Raw genomic sequence first — 19,180 nt, 5'->3', positions numbered from 1 at the left:
ACATTTTTTAAAATTCCCACCAGGCTGAGGCCTTGTCTCAGGGACCCGGGGTTTACCTTAGTGGACTTCCAGAAGAATAAGGTGCCTATCTTGGGAGTGGGCCCGGTCCCAGTCCAATACAAGGGGTTCAAGGGCCAGCTACAAGTGCTAGTGGTCAAGAACCACCTTACAAACCTTTTGGGTCTCGACTGGTTCAAGCCCCTGGGAATAGAGATCAGGGGGGTCAATAAGACTGTCGGAGTGGACTTTAACAAGGTTTGCGAAGAGTTCCCGGCCGTTTTCGATGGCACCTTGGGCTGCTACACGGGTCCCCCGGTTACACTACACCTCGACCCCACAGTGCGGCCTATTAGGCTTAAAGCGCGGCGAGTTCCATTCGCGCTCAAGCCTAAAATTGAGGAGAAACTGGATAAACTGATTGCACAGGGAATACTAGAGCCTGTCACCCACGCAACCTGGGAAACTCCCATCGTGACTCCAGTCAAGCCCAGTGGGGAGGTGCGGATTTGTGCAGACTATAAGTGCACCCTCAACAAGGCTCTTCAGGCCCACGCATACCCTGTGCCCATCGTCAGCCACGTTTTAGCCACCCTAGCCGGCGCAAAATTTTTTGGCAAGTTGGACTTGGCCCAAGCTTACCAACAGCTGCCGGTGGATGAGGCCACGGCCAACGCCCAAACAATTGTGACCCACCGGGGGGCCTTTAGAGTAAAGCGGTTGCAATTTGGCGTGAGTGTGGCTCCGGGGTTGTTCCAGGAACTCATGGACTCTCTTTTAAAAGGACTTCCCGGAGTCACTCCATTCTTCGATGATGTGCTGATCGCGGCAGCCTCGCCTGAAGAATTCGCCGCCCGCCTTAGAGGAGTCCTACAATGTTTTGAAACAGCCGGCCTCAAGGTCAAACGGGAGAAGTGCCTCCTGGGTGTGGATCGGGTGGAATTCCTGGGGTTCTCCATCGATGCCCAGGGGGTCCACCCCTCCGACACCAAGCTGCGTGCCATCAGAGATGCTCCAGCGCCCACCAACAAGCAAGAACTCCAGGCCTTCCTCGGCCTCCTAAACTTTTATCATGCTTTTCTCCCCCACAAGGCAGCGGTGGCCGAACCCCTGCACCGACTTCTAGACAAGAACCGACCCTGGGCATGGGGCCGCCAGCACGCTAAAGCCTTCCAGGATATCAAGGGCCTCCTGATGTCCAACTCCGTTCTTGCCCATTTCGACGAGACCCTGCCCTTGGTCCTTGCATGCGACGCATCCCCTTATGGCGTGGGGGCAGTTCTGGGCCACCGACTCCCTGATGGGACTGAAGTCCCTATCGCGTACTACTCGCGGACCCTCTCGTCAGCGGAGCGGAACTACGCCCAAATCGACAAAGAAGGGTTGGCAGTTGTGGCCGGCGTCAAAAAATTTCATGATTACATCTATGGCCGGCCCTTTACCCTCTATACGGACCACAAACCCCTCTTGGGCCTCTTTGCATCGGACCGGCAGACCCCTCAGGTGTTGTCCCCACGGGTCCTCCGTTGGTCCATTTTTCTAGCCGGCTACACCTACACCCTAGTGCATCGCCCGGGCAAGGCAATGGGCCATGCTGACGCCCTGAGCCGCTTGCCCTTGCCTGACATGGATCCCAATCCAGCCCCGGCTCATCAGATCCTACTGATGGACATGCTTCCGGACAGGCCATTGCTCGCCCGCGACGTTGCTGCCCGCTCCACTCGTGATCCAGTCCTCTCCCGTGTCTTGGACTGGGTGGGGAGGGGGTGGCCCAAGGGCTCGACTGGGCCGGAATTTACTCCGTTTGCAGCCCGGAAAGACGAACTATCCACCCACAAAGGCTGCCTACTATGGGGCAACAGAGTCGTCATCCCCAAACCCTTGCAAGACCAAGTGCTGAGAACCCTGCACGAGGCACACCCGGGCATAGTCCGCATGAAGGCTCTCGCACGGAGCTATGTCTGGTGGCCCGGCCTCAATGCAGAAATTGAGGCTTGGGTTAAAAGGTGCCCGACATGCCAGGTGTCAAGGCCTGACCCCCCACGTGGCCCAGTGCAATCATGGGAATCCACCAAAACCCCCTGGTCAAGACTGCACATGGACTTTGCTGGCCCCTTCCATGGGCGGACTCTACTCATACTAGTGGATTCATTCTCCAAGTGGTTGGAGGTGGTCCAGGTGCCCTCGCCATCATCGCAGGCGACCATCACGGCTCTGAGGGCCATCTTTGCAACCCACGGGTTGCCGGAGACCATCGTCACCGACAACGGCACAGCATTCACGTCCGCAGTGTTCCAGGACTTCTTGGCCAAGAACCTCATCAGGCACATTCGCTCTGCCCCGTTTCATCCAGCCACCAATGGCCAGGCAGAGCGGATGGTGCGCACGGCAAAGGAGGCCTTGAACCGTCTGGGCCCCTCAGACTGGCCAAAAGACATGGCGTGTTTCCTAATGGCCTACCGGACCACACCTACCGCCTCCACAGGTCGCAGTCCAGCAGAACTCCTCATGGGCCGCCGCATCTGCACCCTGCTGGACAAGCTGCACCCTGACCGAGCCCCAGACAGGCGACCGGCGCCGGAACACCTTAAAGCCCCCAGAGGGTTCTACCCAGGTGAGACAGTGTGGGCACGGAACTATGCCACCACTGGCCCCGCCTGGCTCCCTGGAAAGGTGGACCATGTCACCGGACCGGTCTCCTATGCAGTGACCTTGGAGGGTGGACATCTCCTGAGGCGACACATCGACCAACTCCAAGGTCGCCTGCCGGGGAGCCAAGGTCAGAAGCTCCAGATCCAGACAACGTAAGTCCCCGAGAGCCTGACACAGAACAGGGTTCCGTGGAGCCCGCTTCTGCCCAGCAGGAGGAGACCCCCGACCGCGCAGCTGAACCCAGGTCTCCCGGGGCCGCCGTCCCAGATGTCTCCAGCTCTGCAGCCGTGGAACCACCAACCGAGTCGGAACGCCCAGTCCCCTCGGAGCTCCGACGCTCGACACGAGACCGCCGCCCTCCGGCATATCTCCAGGACTATGTCACCTGATAGCTGGAACTATGGGGGGAGGGGTGTTGTGTCCTAGGCTTAAATGGGAGAACTGTTACTTTTGGAGGGAAGCTGAACAAGCCAAAGCTTGTACTCCACACCAGGGTTCCAGAGAAGGCCTAAGCGTGCCCAATCAGGGGAAGGATTGAAACATAAGTAGCCAATCAACATCTAGGCTCATACTGTACCCTGATAGGCCCTTAGGGCCCTGTAAATAGCCAATCCATGTAGATAGTTAAGGACCAATCAGAAGGGGGCAAGAATTGTACAAAAGAGCGGGAAGTTTGAATAGAGCTCAGTCTGTGTGTGTGTTCCTGAAGTAAAGCTTGCTGAAATCACTCTCCGACTCTGGTCTCTTACTGCGCCAACCCCAGTACTTTACAGTGGGCTTTATGGCATTATGCCCCACTGCAGTCCCTCCACGCCCTCAAATCTCCAGGCATTTCTGAACCCAGAGTTTGGTAACACTAGGCCCTGCTCAGGACACAGGCTGGTCTTCTCTTGCGTATTGGTTTTGTATGAACAGGGAGTTTTTAGATAAGAGAGTACACAAGCGTGATACACAGCCACCGCCCCCCCCCCCAACACACACATACGTTCAGTCCCATAGCTGGAAGGAAATCTGTGGGGAGTAAACCTTCCCCATGAATCTCTAGTATTTATCTCTAGCCTTGTTTGTTTGCTCCACTTATTGTCCACCTTTTTTAGCAAGACTCAAGATGGATTACAGTTGAACTGTTATAAAATCTGTTCATTGAGGACTACCCGAATACATACAAAGGACATTGCAATGAAATTGGATGATGCTGTTTAAGAACAGTGGAACAAAAGAGTGTGATCCATGCTTCTAAAGATACAAGAGAAATATGAAAACAGTTTATTTTACCTAGGGAGTTGAAAAGTGACTTCCATCCCAAGTTCCTTAAGTATGTTTAAATAGTCCATCGTCCTTTATTCAGCTGTTAGCCAAATATTATTCTCCACTTTTCCTGCCCAGAGAGGACTCAAGCAGCCAGTTGAAAAGTTCAAAGTATTCAAAGTTCAAATTGATTCTCATCCACCTGTTCCAGAATCTTCTCTCCCTTGCTGTTTTCCTTGTTTCTTTGGATTCTTCTTTTTTCATGTTGCCAACAACTGTTAATCAGGGCAATGGGCGGAAATTTGAGTGATATTTGTATTGTTTTTAGGTTGACACTCTATTTGAAGGGGAGCATTTGCTTCAGGAGTTGATTTGGGCCATAGGAGGGAAGACAAGAGGGTTTTTTTTAAGTGCCAGTATCTGTTTTTAATCACTTGCTGCAACAATATGGCAGTATGGAGGTGAGGTCATCACATTGCAACGTCACTGCAGTGCTCTGGTATTTGGGCAGAAACTCTATGGTGAAAATAACTTCTATGATAGAGTTTCCCCCTGAATACCAGAGTGTTGCCTGGAGATTGCTGAGTTGATAACATCACTTCCTGTGAAAAAAAACAGCAATGTGGCCTCGACGTTCCTCTTTCTCCTGATAACTCCCCCCAGTGGCCTGCTAATCAGCTGCTGGAGGTAAGGGCCTGATGGTGGTAAGGGACCTCCACATCTACCTGGGGATCTGGTACTCTTGTCATCATTTCCTCCCAACATATGCCTAAGGACTAAACAAGGCATATGACACAGTAAGATCATTTTTGATCCAGGGCTTCAAGACAATATGGGAGCCCCTCTTTGAGGGTAATGCATACTTCAAAACTTCAAATATTTCTGCAGCCTAGTATCACCCAACTCCCCATTGAGCCCATGAGTTGGGGCCTTGGATTTTCACCCAGTCCAGCCTTGGCAACCCCCTAGACTCTGAGTTTTAGGGATCTGTTTCTTATCAGAGCTCTAATTGCCTGGTGTTTGATCCAGTCTGAAATGAAGTCTATAAATGATTTCGTTTTTCTTCCTCAATGTTCTTGGCAACCCTCCTGATAACTGCTACCCTGTTTGCAGATGAAAACCTACTGCTACTCAAACAGCAGCTTCAGGAAAATACTTAAATTGAGGAAAGGGTTGAAAGGGAAACACTGAATTCCTGCCCTAATGCTATAACCAAGATGAATACACCTTCACCAGCTCCATTTAATTAAAACATACACACAAAGGAGACCCTGAGCGCAAATCAGGAGATGTTGTAGTGGAGATTACTGGAGAGCTCACTACCAGCCAGCAGGGCCCTAGGGTCCTAATGTTCTGCTGAACTACTCCACTGCCTGAATTGGTTTGCAGACCTCTAGTGGACATCAGAGATACAAATCTAATTTATTCCAGTTACCATCTGAGCCAATTTAAGCAGATCTGTTTTATCAGGGATTTCATAATGCTCTTTCTCTCTCCTGTGCTCCTTTTCATAACTGTGCTTGCCAATGGTGAAGAGCAAGATAATGGGGAAATTACTGACAATAATCTTGAGTGGCCTCATCAATCTTTATTTTATGCTGGTCTTAGACAAGGACTGAGAAATGCTTCCACTAAAAAGCTAAGGGACTGAGTAGCTCTGTCCACCTGAATGAGCCAGAGAACTACCTGTAAGAGGGCGAGTCAGAAACTAGTACATTCCGTAATGAAGGGCTTCTCTTGACAGGAGAGTGAACACCTCAGAGCAAAAGTATTTCTATGGTTCAGTCTAAGTTTTAACAATGTCTCTGGAGAGGGAGATGATTTGAGCACCAAAGAGAAGCCTGGGGATTGAAGCTGGGAAGTTCAGGGGGAAATATACCTTGTGCTTTATTTCTGTGAACTGAGTGTAGAACAGGATTTAGATCCAAAGGGCCTAAGTTCTGTTTCACCCACATCAAAATGGCCTTAAGCAAAGCTCTTCCCCCCCCCTTTTGTTGATGTGCTTTCTGCTTCGTCAAATGATTATAACACAAGATTATATTGCACAAGATTTGGGGGAGTGCAAATTATAGTAAAATACGTATTTCTATTTTAAGTCATTTTATATTTCTATTAATAATGCTAATAAATATCAGTATCTGAGCTAAAATCTGGAGTTTCAAACACAGTTTAGCCTATTTCTCTGTATCACTGAAAGCAGAGATCTGAAGGCATTTAGATATTGGTAGGAGTTAGACATTATAAGAGACCTGCAGGTACTGAGATAACAGTAGCCGTGCGTCACTGTGTTTAGAAATGAGAATGCATGAGGTGATGTCATTGTACTTTCACTTTCTCCATCCTTACAAGTATCAGACAGAGGTGGGGAGAATCAAAGCATGAGGGTGCTAAAGCTCTCATTTTTACTTACCAGACATTATGGGGAAGATTCAGAGCCATGGTTTCTAGCAGTAACCGTAGGTCTTGTTTCATCACTCATCTCATAAAGGGTCCATTCATATCATCAACTGAGGCTGTCATTAATGATTTATTTCTCTGCTAACGTTAACCAACCCCAACAGCAATAGCCTAGATTCTGAAGAAGGAAGAATCGGCAGATCTGTCCAAAACATTCATTTCCTACATTTTACAGCCATTTAATGCAACTTCACAGGACTCTGGTTGCTGTTTTTTAATGACTCCAGTTCATTCTAAGTGCATATTTAGGATTTCCTCGGCACACTGTTTAGGTATTATGGTCTATCCAGGGCAACACTTGGCACTAACAATGCTCTCTTTCTCTAGTCATTTGCTTTTTCGCCTGCTTAGGCTATAATCTGGTCAGTGTTGCCGTTTCTTACTGCATAGTGGCATGATGCTGATCTTTCTCAAACATTCTGTGGTAGTGGAACAGTGTCCTATTGTTAGACTTGCATAGAAGCCAATATCTGAAAACTACATTTAATGTCTTCATCTTCATTATGGAGGAGGACAGTTTATGGAGCTAAGTGGATGACACGCAGCTTTTTCTGATGTTTGCATTAAAACAACCAGAATTTCTGGTTGGATCACCTCATGTCACCAGTTTTTTCTCATGATGTACGCATGAGTTAAATCCAAGGTTGTCACAATTGCCTGCTAATGCCTGGTATGCTTACTGTAGGAATAATGGTCAATCCTAACACTGGAGAATAATGCAGACATACAAAAGTGAAGGAATGTCATAATCTTGTGTTTGAAACCATAATCATATTATCATGGTCTTTGTTTCTTCCTCTCTCCATCTCTCTCTCTGAACAGGCATGGCAGATCTTTCTACAATAGAAAGAAGAAATAACAGGGGAGAGGGACATGACTGTTCAGACAAAGAGAGACAGAGATACTCTCCACAAATTGTATATCCTACTTTTGTGGGGGGGAGGGGGAAGCATTATATACAGACACACACATGCATGTACTGCCTTTCTCAATGTGGACCCAAAGCAGGTTAAATTATTCTTCATGCCATTTTATTCTCATGAGGTAGATTAGGCTGAGAATGTGTGACTGCTCGAAGGTCACCCAGCAAGTTTCCCTTACACTTCACCACAACTCCTCTCTGGCTGTTACAAGTTCTTCTTATCTATCTATCATCTATCTATCATCTATCTGTCTATCTAGAGCAACTAACTCTCAACACATTTGTTAGCCGCCCTGAGCCTGCCTAGGCGGGGAGGGCGGGATATAAATAAAATAAATAAATAATAATAAAAACTAAAAGCAAAGAGGGTGGGAAATTACTCCACCTAAACCATCTCTTTGCTGAGAGGTTCATGATATCCCCTCTGTACTTCATTTACACATCTACCAATGGCAGATCAGCATCATAGTCTAAAAGATTTGATCTAGAGAAACTATTGGACAGCACCCAATTGTTTTGCATAGGCTGTATCTTTACATCATTTTACCGCACACAACATCAGTAAGCCCTTTCTGGTTACCTAAAACAAGGGAAGAGAAAACTGGCAGATTGGGAAATCGGGCGATAAACTCAGGTTGGCTTGCGTGACTGACTGATGCAGGCAATACCTTTTGCAGGGCCAGGCTGTGGCACAGCTCTGCTCGACTGTCCCCAACATTACCGTCTTCGGAACAGCTTCCTCCTTCAAGCACGAGGCGATCAAAGATTCGGTGACTCACCTCTTTGACCGGAACGCAGACTACGTCCAAGAAGTCAAAAAGTAAGTGATGCTTGTCTCATGATGCTTGCTGAGGATGATCGTAAAAGTAATGAGGTTCTGGCTGGGGGGGGAGGTGCAATCTGAGCCCAACAAAAGCCATTATGGCATGTTTCTTTATTTGCTTACTTGATTTATCGTCTGCCTCTCTTCTGAGACTCAAGACAGGTTATAATTTTTAAAAAAAAAATGCAACAAAACAATATAATAAATGCAATAAAAATACAGTACATTAAAATAATAACAGGGCTTTTTTGTAGCAGGAACTCCTTTGCATATTAGGCCATACCTCCCTGATGTAGCCAATCCTCCAAGGACTTACAGAGCGTTTAGTATAGGGCCTACTGTAAACCCTTGGAGGATTGGCTACATCAGGGAGGTGTGACCTAATATGCAAAGGAGTTCCTGCCACAAAAAAGCCCTGAATAATAATCAGCATTAAGTGCCATCAAGTTGCAACTGATATGGCAACCCTTCTTAGGATTTTCAAGGTAAAAGATGAGCAGAGGTGGTTTGCCATCACCTGCCTCTAGTATAGCAACCCTGGTCTCCCATCCAAAGACTAACCATGGCTGACCCTGATTAGCTTGTAAACTCTGATAAGCTCCAGCTAGTCTGGGCTATTCAGGCTGCTACAGTATAGTAAACAGTGCAATAATTTCCCCCCCTCCACATACACTGAAATGGCAACTCTGGTATTTGTATTAAAATACTTTCCTCAGCAGTTCCATTTTGTGGGTGTTATGTGCAGTCAGATTATTTCTAAGCCATTTCAACCTGTCCCGCCCAGCCCGGGCGAGGACTACGCAAGGGGGACCCCCCGGCGCCTGCCAGCCACTCCCGGCCCCCGCCGCCGCCCCGAGAGCCTCCCACACCTTTCCAAGCCCCCGCGGCAGCCCCACCCCTCACCTGGGCTGACGGAGTGCCAACAGCCGCCCGAACGGCGCCTCTCAGCCACCGCGCCCGTCTCTGGGTCCGAGGAGCCTGGCCAGAGCGAGACGTCGGGGAGCAGGAGGGAGAAGCTGAGCCCAGCGCTGGGCAGAGAGGAGGAGAGCCGCCTGACCCGTGGTCGCAAGAGACGCCACACCCCAGCACGCTGCAGAAGTCCGAGACGCCCGAGGCACGCCCAGGCAGCCCAGCCCCGGCTCGCCTCTCCCGGGTGTCTGGGGCTTTGAAGGGGGGGAGGAGCCAGAGAGGGGCAGAACCCAGGAGGGGGGAGGACTGAGACGGGGGGATAAAGGGAGGGAAGGAGGAGGTCGGGGAGGAAGCTGGCCGGTGCTTATTGAGGCTGCCTCGCGCGAGAGAGGGACAGGAGCTGCAGCACAGCCAGGAGGGGAACGGGGGCCTGCGGTGAAGTAACCTGGCTCCCACCCCTGTTTCTGAGACCTCCGGGGAACGCCCCAGAGTGCCCGGGAGGGGCGCCGGCGGCGCCGGGAGACCAGGAGAGGTACCCAGAGCGTGACACAACCCTATGACTGAATGTCCTCCCCCTGCCAGTGGTGGGGGACAGGGGAACCCTCTAAAGCATCCTGTTATGGATAGCCTTGCTCAAATGTTGCAAACTGAAGTCCGTGGCTTCCTTTATTAAGTCAATCCATCTCATTTTGAATCTTTTTTCCTACTGCCTTCAGCTTTTCCTGCCGCTATTGCCTTCTCACTATGTGACCAAATATGAGAGCCACAATCTAGTCATTTTTGTTTCTAGGGCAAATCTATGCTTGATTTGATCTAGAACTGGCTTATTTGTCTTTCTGGTAGCCTAGAGTAAAACTGTCCTCCAGCACCATCTTTCAAATGAATCAATTTTCTTCCAGTCAGCTTTCTTCACTGTCCAGCTTTCACATCCATGCATAGTAATGGGGAGTACCACAGTATGAATTATCTTGATCATGGTCTCCATTTTACTATTAATCTATATCTATGTGGGGGCTGCAGAAGACAGAGAAGATGGAGATCAGGCCCTTAGTTCTCTTACTGATAGTTCTCTTTTTTATGGGCAAAAAAATTTGTTCTGTGAACAGGTTCAAAAAAAAAGTATGTTAGCAACACAATTAATTTTTTTTTGCTTTGATCACAATCTGAAAGAAGTGAGTCATTTTCCTTTTCCAGCAGAAAGCTCATTTTAAAAAGATATTACAATAGTATGCTCATCAGCAATTGCTTGGGGCAATTCTTCACTGGCAAAACCCCCTCATTATGTCTTTCAATAAAGTTGTCTCAGCTGAGCAAGATGAAAAGGGCTAGGAAATTCAATTGACACCTGTTATAATACAAGCAAACACCTTTCATTGAGTTAAGTGGGCATACACTCAAGTTTCTCCATCTGGTTTTCTCAGACTGAAACCTCAAAAAATGGGTATTTGTAACAGGAGTACGGGTGGGCAGGAACCAGCTCATGAACTAAAGTTTATGATGAATTTTGGCCAGATCATGGTTTGAAGTTCACGGCAGGTCAACCACCATGAGCTTTCTACAAACTTTCAAGTGGTTTGTGGCAATCAGTGGCAGTTTGGGCATTAGTGGTAGACAGACTTCCTCCACTCAATCAAAATGTTTACCAAACTTTGAATCAACGGGGGCGGGGGGGAGTTCTCCAACTTGGAAACATCAATTCATGATTTCACATTATGTCTTTGTGACCTAGCCCAAATATTGATGAATGACATGAAGATCCAGCAGGAAAAAAAAATCAATGGTATTTCCATTAAGAACATAACGATCATTCATCACTAGACTTTCTATGTTTTAATCTAGAAAACAGCTAATCTCACCTACTTTAGTGCTTTATCCAAAATTAGCGTTCTGTGAAGAAGAATTTCCTTACTAAATCAGACCAAGGCCATATGTTTCATCATTGTGTTTACAGCATCAGCCAGCTAGATGCCTCTGGGTGCTCACAAGGTAAACCTTGATGGCAAACCCAGAAGCAGGAGATTCAACAGTGCTGGGGATTCCATCTCACAACCGAAACTGCAATGCTGATATGAGCATCCCTACCAGTGGGTGGTGCTGTTGCACATATAAGAGTTTGGGTTAGTTCTGTTTCATTCCTCGTCCTGTTGCATTCCTCATCTGAGGGAGTTGACTTAACTCTTCCTACTATTCTAAGATCTATGCTGGAGACCACTGAGAACCATTTAATTAAAGATGGTTACTTAAGCAAGTGTCTTAAAATATCTCAGAGCTGGAGAAACTACAGAAAATGGCGACATCATACTTAATAAGGAAAAGTTTCAGAATCTGTGGATTTTCAGTTAAGAAATGTCCATCTTCTAAGTTAAGGGAAGCTTTGTTTTCCCTCAATCCATTTCAGAAATCTTGGTTAGGCTGGATAGTGAGATTATGTTTTTTGCTAGCATACACTGGATCATTTCAGAAAATAATGAGAATCATGTTCTACTACATGAGTTGGGTTTATAAGAAGTTATCACAAAAAATGATAGGGAAAAGTCATCTTGTGGTGACTACTACATCTATTCAAAACTGGATGTGAAGATCTGGCCTCAGGAAGGCAATGTTTGAGACTCTACTCATAACTATATTTATTGGGAAGCAAGACCCCACTGAAATAAGTTTACCTTTTTATTTTTTTACTGTACTTTTGCAGTCAAGTACATGTAATCTAAGTCTTGTTGCAGTGGAAGCAAACCAAGAGTTACCAGTTAATACATGATCACTTCTGGTGATAAAAAGTGCTGTCAAGTCATAGCTGACTTATGGCAACTTCATAGGTTACAATGGCCTGCCTTCACATAGGAACCCTGGACTTCCTTGGTGGTCTCCCATCCGGAGTGGAATTCTAGCAGGAGTTCCTTTACATATTAGGCCACACACCCCTGATGTAGCCAATCCTTCAAGAGCTGACAAAAAAGAGCCTTGTAAACTTTTGAAGGATTGGCTACATCAGGGGTGTGTGGCTTAATATGCAAAGGAGCTCCTACTAGAATTCCACCCCTGCTCCCATCTGAGTACCAATCAGGGCTGATTCTGCTTAGTTTCTGAGATCTGTTGAGAACAGACTAGCCTAGTCCACCCAGGTCATAGTGACCATTTCCAGGGCGTGTTTTTAGCAGAACCTCCTTTGCATATTAGGCCACACGCCCCTGAAGTAGCCAATCTTCCTGGAGCTTACAGTAGGCCCTGTATTAAGAGCCCTATAAGCTCTTGGAGGATTGGTTACATCAGGCTTGTGTGGCCTGATGTGCAAAGGAGTTCCTGCTACAAAAAAAAGCCCTGGCCATTTCTACATTGACTCAATTGTACCAGTTGTACTAGCTAGCTTACTTCTGCCTGCAACCATTGATGTAGTTGCCTCAGCTTGGAGGGCGGGGTATAAATTTAATAAAACCAAACCAAAACTAAACCTTACTTCTAAGGAACCAAGTTGAAAATGCCTGTTCTAGCATAAGGAAACTATAGGGAAAACTGTTCCATATTGTTATGACTTTTTCTTCCTGTCTGAGCACTGGAGGGGTTTTTTTTGTTTCTGAAAAAAAATGCATAATTTGAGCCATGAAATTTAACCTTGATTGTGACTATCATCGCTATTAGCCAATTTCAAACAGTTTTCACTGTCATGAGATCAACACCACTTGTGGGGATTAGAGTGTGTCTGCTATACCTTATGCTGCTGATGTTCCCTGGGGTATAATTAGCTACAATAAACTGCACTGAGGGTTTTCATAATTGTTTAATTAAACTGAGTTAGTTAAAAAAAAAAGTTCTGCTGCCTGCAACCATTGATGTAGTTGCATTGTGTAACCGAATAGTGAAGTCTAGTTTGGGCTCTTCTGGTTAGTTTGAAGCCTGACAAAACACACATACAGGACTTGCCATTGTAGATGTGAAATGAGAATAAAATATTCCAGTTTACTGTGGGTTGAATCCAGTTGCAGAGTTCAACCAATGGAAAAAGAAACAGTTTTCTATGAATGTCTTCTCCCTCTGTGAGAGCCAGCATTTTATAGTCGTCCCAGGATTATTGTGAGGATAAAATGAAGGTGAAAAGAATGATGTAAGTTGCTTTGGGTGCCCACTGAAGAGAAAGGCAAGTATTAATGAAGTAATCAATAAGTAAAATAAGACTTCCAGTTTCCCCTGATACTGTTGTGGAGTGTCCCTAGAGATTATTTTGGGCTGCATTAGTTCAGCAGAGGTAAGAAAGTTTTTTCAGTGAGTAGAAATTACTGCTGGATCCAACCCAGAGTATAGCAGACATGGCATGATGTTGTCAAGTGGTGAGCCAGAAGGAGAGCAGAAGGGTTTGAAGGAGAAGAGCCCAGTGGCTGATAAGCAGTGAAAGGGTAGACTGAGCAGGCTTAACAGAGAATCAGGACAGAACAGGACAAGATGAAATAATCAGAAAACACTGGGAGTACTTCCAAAATTGGGCAGTCTTTCTGATTCTGGGGCCCAGAGCAAAAGTCCAGGATGGGACCCCAGAATCACTGCCAACCCATCACCACCCCACCAAAGCCAAGCTATGTGGGCAAGACCCACTTACACCACAAGGAGCTGGCTGCCTGAGAGTCCCAGATGGCCGCTGCAAACCTGTTACCCAAGCCCCAGATGGGGTGGGCATCAGCCATTGACAGAAGCCCGCTGTTCTTCTTTTCCCTTCTCCTGGAGGGGGGGGGGGAGTTGTGGGCCCTCTGTTGCCCATTGTCTAAGACTGCTCCTCCTTCCAAGGACATCTAAACAGGAGATCCAGCTTCCTTTTAGTGAGGCTTCAGGGGATTGTAACTAAAGAGAGCAGGGGAACTGAAATGGTCTCAGGTAGGGCTGAGGGGAACAGGGGTGTTTTTGCAACTCCGGGGAGGCACCTACTCTGTTTTTTGTATTAATCTAGGAAGCCTTCAGACTATTATGAACAGTGTTTACTGCCTTTCTGTTTCTCTTTTGCTTTTAATCTTTCAATCTGAAGGCCACATATGTCTAAACAAGTTTTATAAACATAAGTATTACAAATTGCCTCAGGATGTGCCTGCACTGAACATCAGCCTTGAACCTTGGTTGTGAGGAAACCCAGAGGGAGTTCTGAGAAGCAACACCATCCTAATCACATCTCAGATTTTTAAAAAAACAAAAACAAAACAACAACCCAACAACAACACCCTCCCTTCATCATTCCTCAGCATGTTTGCTTTGGAGCAAATGATTTAGTACAAACCTTGACCAGTTCAGAAAAAAATGTCCCTGGTGGAAGAGAAACTACACTGCACCTCACCCCATAGATCACATGGTGTGTCAGTTGCTCATCACATGAAGTTGCCTTGTACTGAATCAGACCCTTGGTCCATCAAGTTCAATATTGTCTATTCAGAAGGGCAGCAGCTCTTCAGATTCTCAGGTAGAGCTGTTTTACAACACCTCCTGCCTGATCTTGGAGATGCCAGGGATTGAAACTGGGAGCTTCTACATGCCAAGCAGAGGCTCTTCCACAGAGCTACAGCCCCTCCTCTCAAAATTGGAGTAGTGGGTAGTGCTTCACATGGCTGCCCATTCGAAATCCCACATTCGATTTAAATATCACAAGCAAACCCAGTTCCATTCATGATGGGCATGAGCATTATTAGTTTCCAGGTTCACAGACTCAGTCCATCTCCTGCCTCTGTCTCGAATGACACCCCAAAAATCAGAGGTGTTCAAATGTGGGTGTGTTTAACAAATTGGAGTTTATTTCTTTCCCAGATCTGGAGATTCAAACACTATTAAAAAATCTCAGTAGCTGGGAGAAAAAGGTCCCAGTTCATTAAGGAATCAGCATTAAAACGGCAAAAGAAATTGAAGTTAGTCACATGGACACATGAAGTTAATCCCTTGGTCTGTCAAAGTCAGTAGCATCTTCTCAGACTGGCAGCAGCTCTCCAAGGTCTTAGAGGTTCTTCATATCACCTACTGCTGGATCTTTTTCACTGGAGTTGCCAAAGATTGAATTTGGGACCTTTTACATTCAAAGTAAATGGTCTACACCTGAGCCACAGTCGCTACTGTCTTCAGTCTTGGTATGTGGCACAAGGGACGGAGGGAGGAACCCTGCAAGGTCAGCTATTTAACCAGATTTGTGCCCAATCATGAACTTCTGAATGCAGCTCTGGTTTGTATGTTCCCTCCCAAACAAACAAAAAGGAAATAGAGACCATCATTTAACAAGCATCTATACTGCAATGACTCACATAATCTGTTGTAATTAACATGTGCTGTTAGAGTTGCTTGTTAATTTAGAATATTCACAATCTTTCTTATTTAATAGGCTTCCCTTATTTGTATATCATAGAGCCTTAATTTATTTTTGCTTCTTCACTGGCTTCCATTTCCATCCAGCCTTGTAAAATTGTTATAGCGATAATTCATAGGTTTTTATCTCGTCTTGCTTCCTCTAGAGTCTGCAGAGGTTAACAATATGTTCTTTCAGCCCTTCCTAATTGGTTTTTATTATTGCCTTGTATGACAACCCCCTTCCCTTTCTCTCTCTCAGAGGCAAGAATTTCCCTCCATATTTCTTTCCCTTTTTTGTCTGAGTTGCCCTAGTTATCTGTTGTCTTCTTTCTTGATTTATTCTGGCTGTCCCACCCTGTCACAGTATAATATTTTGGCTGTTTGCTCAGCCCAAGAATCTGAGAGAAAGAATGGTAGCCCCTTTAACCTTTAGGATTTATATGGCATTTGAGAAGTTTTTATATTCCAGATTAACAAAATATTTTATTCAACATAGAGGGGAAAGATTTTATCCAGAAATCATGGATAAAATTTCTGAAGTAACTCAATATAGATAATTAAAATCAGGTAATCCAGAAATCATGGATAAAATTTCTGAAGTAACTCAATATAGATAATTAAAATTAGGTAATCAGTACATGCACAGACTTTAGTTCTTAAGCTATTCAGAGTGATTTAAAATCTTTATGTTGAGAGGGTTTTGCTCCAGTATTTTCCAAACACTGTCTCTTTATATTTTTATTGAATTTTTTAAAAATATACAAGTTAATATCAATATTAATATTCATATACAATTAATTAAATTTATGGAATCAGGTTGTAAACAAGCATAAATACTTACATGCATACTGAGTAAGGATTTTAAATTATAAAGATGTATCTAGATATGTAGACCATTTTCTATCCAAGGAGAGAGGTCAAGATGAAAACAAAATTAAGATTAAGACAATAATTCCTGTATCAAAACACAGTTAATCTAATTGAACCCATATTATCATTAAACTATTATGCATTGCTATGAATTCTTAACTGCCTAAATATTCTCTATGCAAACTATTACAGGTTATTCCAAAATTTACCATCTGGTAACTATAATTAGGTGCAATCCACGACTAGCACAGTAAAAGAAAAGGAAGGTAGAAAAAGAGAAATAAAAAAGTGTTAGTAAATAGAAAAGAAAAAAAAACACAACTGAAGGAAAATATTAAAAACTTATAAGTAGAGAAGATCAAGATATTCTGGTTTGTGTGGTTGAATGTCATTTGTTCCAAACATTCCAGTACCCTTTACTTGAGTGTTCACTGACCCTTTTCGTTTCCAGATGGCTGGTACACTCTTTCTAGTACCTAAACCCTTTCTCTTGAAACACCAGCACTCATCTTGAGTTTTTAATTGACTGTTAAGGTCTCTGAAGGCAGTTTCTAACCACACGAGACCAGGGATTTCTTCACTCTTTAGAACTCCCTGTTTGACTGGGTTGGAAATTTTCTTCTCTCTCTAGAAAATCTAACTCCTTTTCTTGGCCCAAATGGGAATCTTTGCCTACTTCCCAACTTCCTTGCCAACTTTCCCCCAATTCTTCTGTCTGTGTTCAACTGTTCTCTGTCAGGGCTAAATTCTGAAACTGCCAGTACTCAACTATTCTCAGATAGGGCTGAAATCATATTTAATTCTCAACATCCAGAAGTCTTTCTGTGCTCAGCTGATGCTAACTAATCAGACCTCTTGGAATAGCCTGTCACCCAAGGCTGTCTGGCTCTGTGAAGAATTAACTCTTCACAGTTCTTTAGCTGTTTCCACAGCACTTCTAAGCTTTTAAAAAGTGCAGTCCATCACATCATGGAGCTTTGCATGCAGGAAGTTCCCCACTTCAGTCTCTGGCTTATATACAAATTATTTTCTCATATCCAGACTAGACAATTCTACAAGCACAAGGGCTGCAGAGTATGATTTTCTCACATTCCCTTTTGTGTGGGAGCACAAAATGTGTATGTAAAGGGCTGGCAAGTCACCTCTGATTTATGGTGACTGCTTAGGGTTTTCAAGGCAAAAGAGGAACAGAGGTGTTTCCCTATTTCCTGCCTCTACATGGTGACCCTGGACTTCCTTGGTAGTCTCTCATCCAAGTTTTAGCCAGGGCCAACCTACTTAGCTTTAAAGATTTGACAAGTCAGACCATACGGTAGTACCTTCCCTCCCAGAAGTTGGCTTATAGTGAGTCAAGCCACTGGTCCATTTAGCTAGCTCTGGTCAGCTCTGAACCACTAGTTCTGAACTTTCAGTTTTGACTGACAGCAGCTCATTGAGTTTGGAGACAGACTGCTGCCACTTGAGATCAATTAACTGGAGATGTCAGAAACAGGAGTAGTTTCCTGCATATAAAGCATGGACTCTGCCACTAATGAACACAGAAAGTTGCCAGGTCAGACCATTGGTCCATCTCATTTAGTATTTTTTTTTTTTTGCACTGATGGGGAGCAGCTCTCTAGGGTCTCAACCTGACAAAGGTTTGTCACAGCATCTGCCTCCTGAAATCTTTATCTGCAGATGTACAATCATTAAGCCACAGCCTTTCCCCATAAAGATCATTTGCAAAGATCCATAACTATGATAGTTATGGCTTCTATCGGGTGTGCCACTATGCTTCAAATCAACTATACCAGCCGCTGCATGTATGATTTAAGGTACAGGTTATAGCTTTCTTTGTTTTAATTCCACTTATCTGGATGAGTATCTTCTGAGGTTAAGCTATGAGAGTCTCGGGTTGCAAAAAGTCTCTCTCTTATTTTCCAGAATCTCTGCAGATGGTGTAGACATTGTTCTGGATTGCCTTTGTGGGGAAAACACAGGGAAAGGCCTCAGTCTTCTCAAGCCCCTTGGGACATATATTTTATATGGTAAGTGACAGTCACCTAGTCATTTCTGAACTGTACATGTCATATATCCACCCCATCTCCATATTCCAAAGTAGCTGTCCAGGAAGTGTTAAGTAGCATCAATCTGTGAGAACTCCCCAAATGAAAACAGTAGTTTAGTAGTACCCACTTTCAACCTGCAGTGGTGCAGTAGGGTTGCCAAGTTTCAACAGGGCTTTTTTTTTTTTTGTAGCAGGAACTTCTTTGCACATTACATACCCTTGATGTAGCCAATCCTCCAAGAGCTTACAGGGCTCTTCTTACAGAGCTTGCTGTAAGCTATTGGAGACCTGGCTACATCAGGGATGTGTGGCCTAATATGCAAAGGAGATCCTGCTACAAAAAAGGGCCTGGATAGACACAAGCACACAAAGTTTTACAATCTGCCAGTACAAGCCCAAGTTTGCCAAACCCCCAGAGTTGCAAGAATGATGATGTCACTCCCAGGGAAAACATGGAAGCAATGGTGGTATCTTTAGGTATCAGCAGAAACTTTATGGTAGAGCTACCTACCACCATTGTTTTAGCAGGGAAGTAGAACACTAGAGCCAGAAGTGTAGTCACAGTCTGACGAGTAAACAGTAGTCCTGGTGGCAGGAATCAGTGTCATAATATGGCAAGGTGTCAGTTCTATAGCAGCAAGTCCAAAGAATCTGGCACAGCAGAGTTCACTCCATCCACTACAGTCCAGTCGGTTGGAGGAGTCAGCTCAGAGCTTATATAGCCCCAGTGCTGTTCTGATTGGCTCCCCCAATCACATACAACCCAGGCTGCAGTTCCTTGAGAGGCCACTTTTCAGGATGGTGCTGTGACTTGCTTCAAGTCTAAGCTGGTTGACTTGTGTTGGTGGCTGCAGTGGTGCAGTAGGGTTGCCAAGTCCCCCGCGGCCTTTTCCCTCCCAAATTGCTAGAGCATCTGGAAAACCATAGAGTTTTCCCAGAAACGCCTAGAGCA

The 19,180-nt window shown here is 45.3% G+C and overlaps 1 protein-coding gene across 1 annotated transcript in view; it reads left to right on the top strand.

Moving 5' to 3' along the window:
• The window catches only part of VAT1L (vesicle amine transport 1 like), a 119,423-nt gene that overhangs the window by 42,407 nt on the left and 57,836 nt on the right, over positions 1–19,180 (top strand). Inside the window, exons 4-5 of the mRNA XM_060254431.1 lie at positions 7,954–8,096; positions 18,105–18,208. Of these exons, the coding sequence (XP_060110414.1) occupies positions 7,954–8,096; positions 18,105–18,208 (247 nt within the window). The remainder of the gene's footprint in view (positions 1–7,953; positions 8,097–18,104; positions 18,209–19,180) is intronic.

The sequence above is a fragment of the Heteronotia binoei genome, chromosome 14 (assembly GCF_032191835.1).
Source record: "Heteronotia binoei isolate CCM8104 ecotype False Entrance Well chromosome 14, APGP_CSIRO_Hbin_v1, whole genome shotgun sequence".
Classification (NCBI taxonomy): domain Eukaryota; kingdom Metazoa; phylum Chordata; class Lepidosauria; order Squamata; family Gekkonidae; genus Heteronotia; species Heteronotia binoei.
Note: the sequence above shows the minus strand (reverse complement) of the source record. Positions and strands in the feature narration are given on the sequence as shown.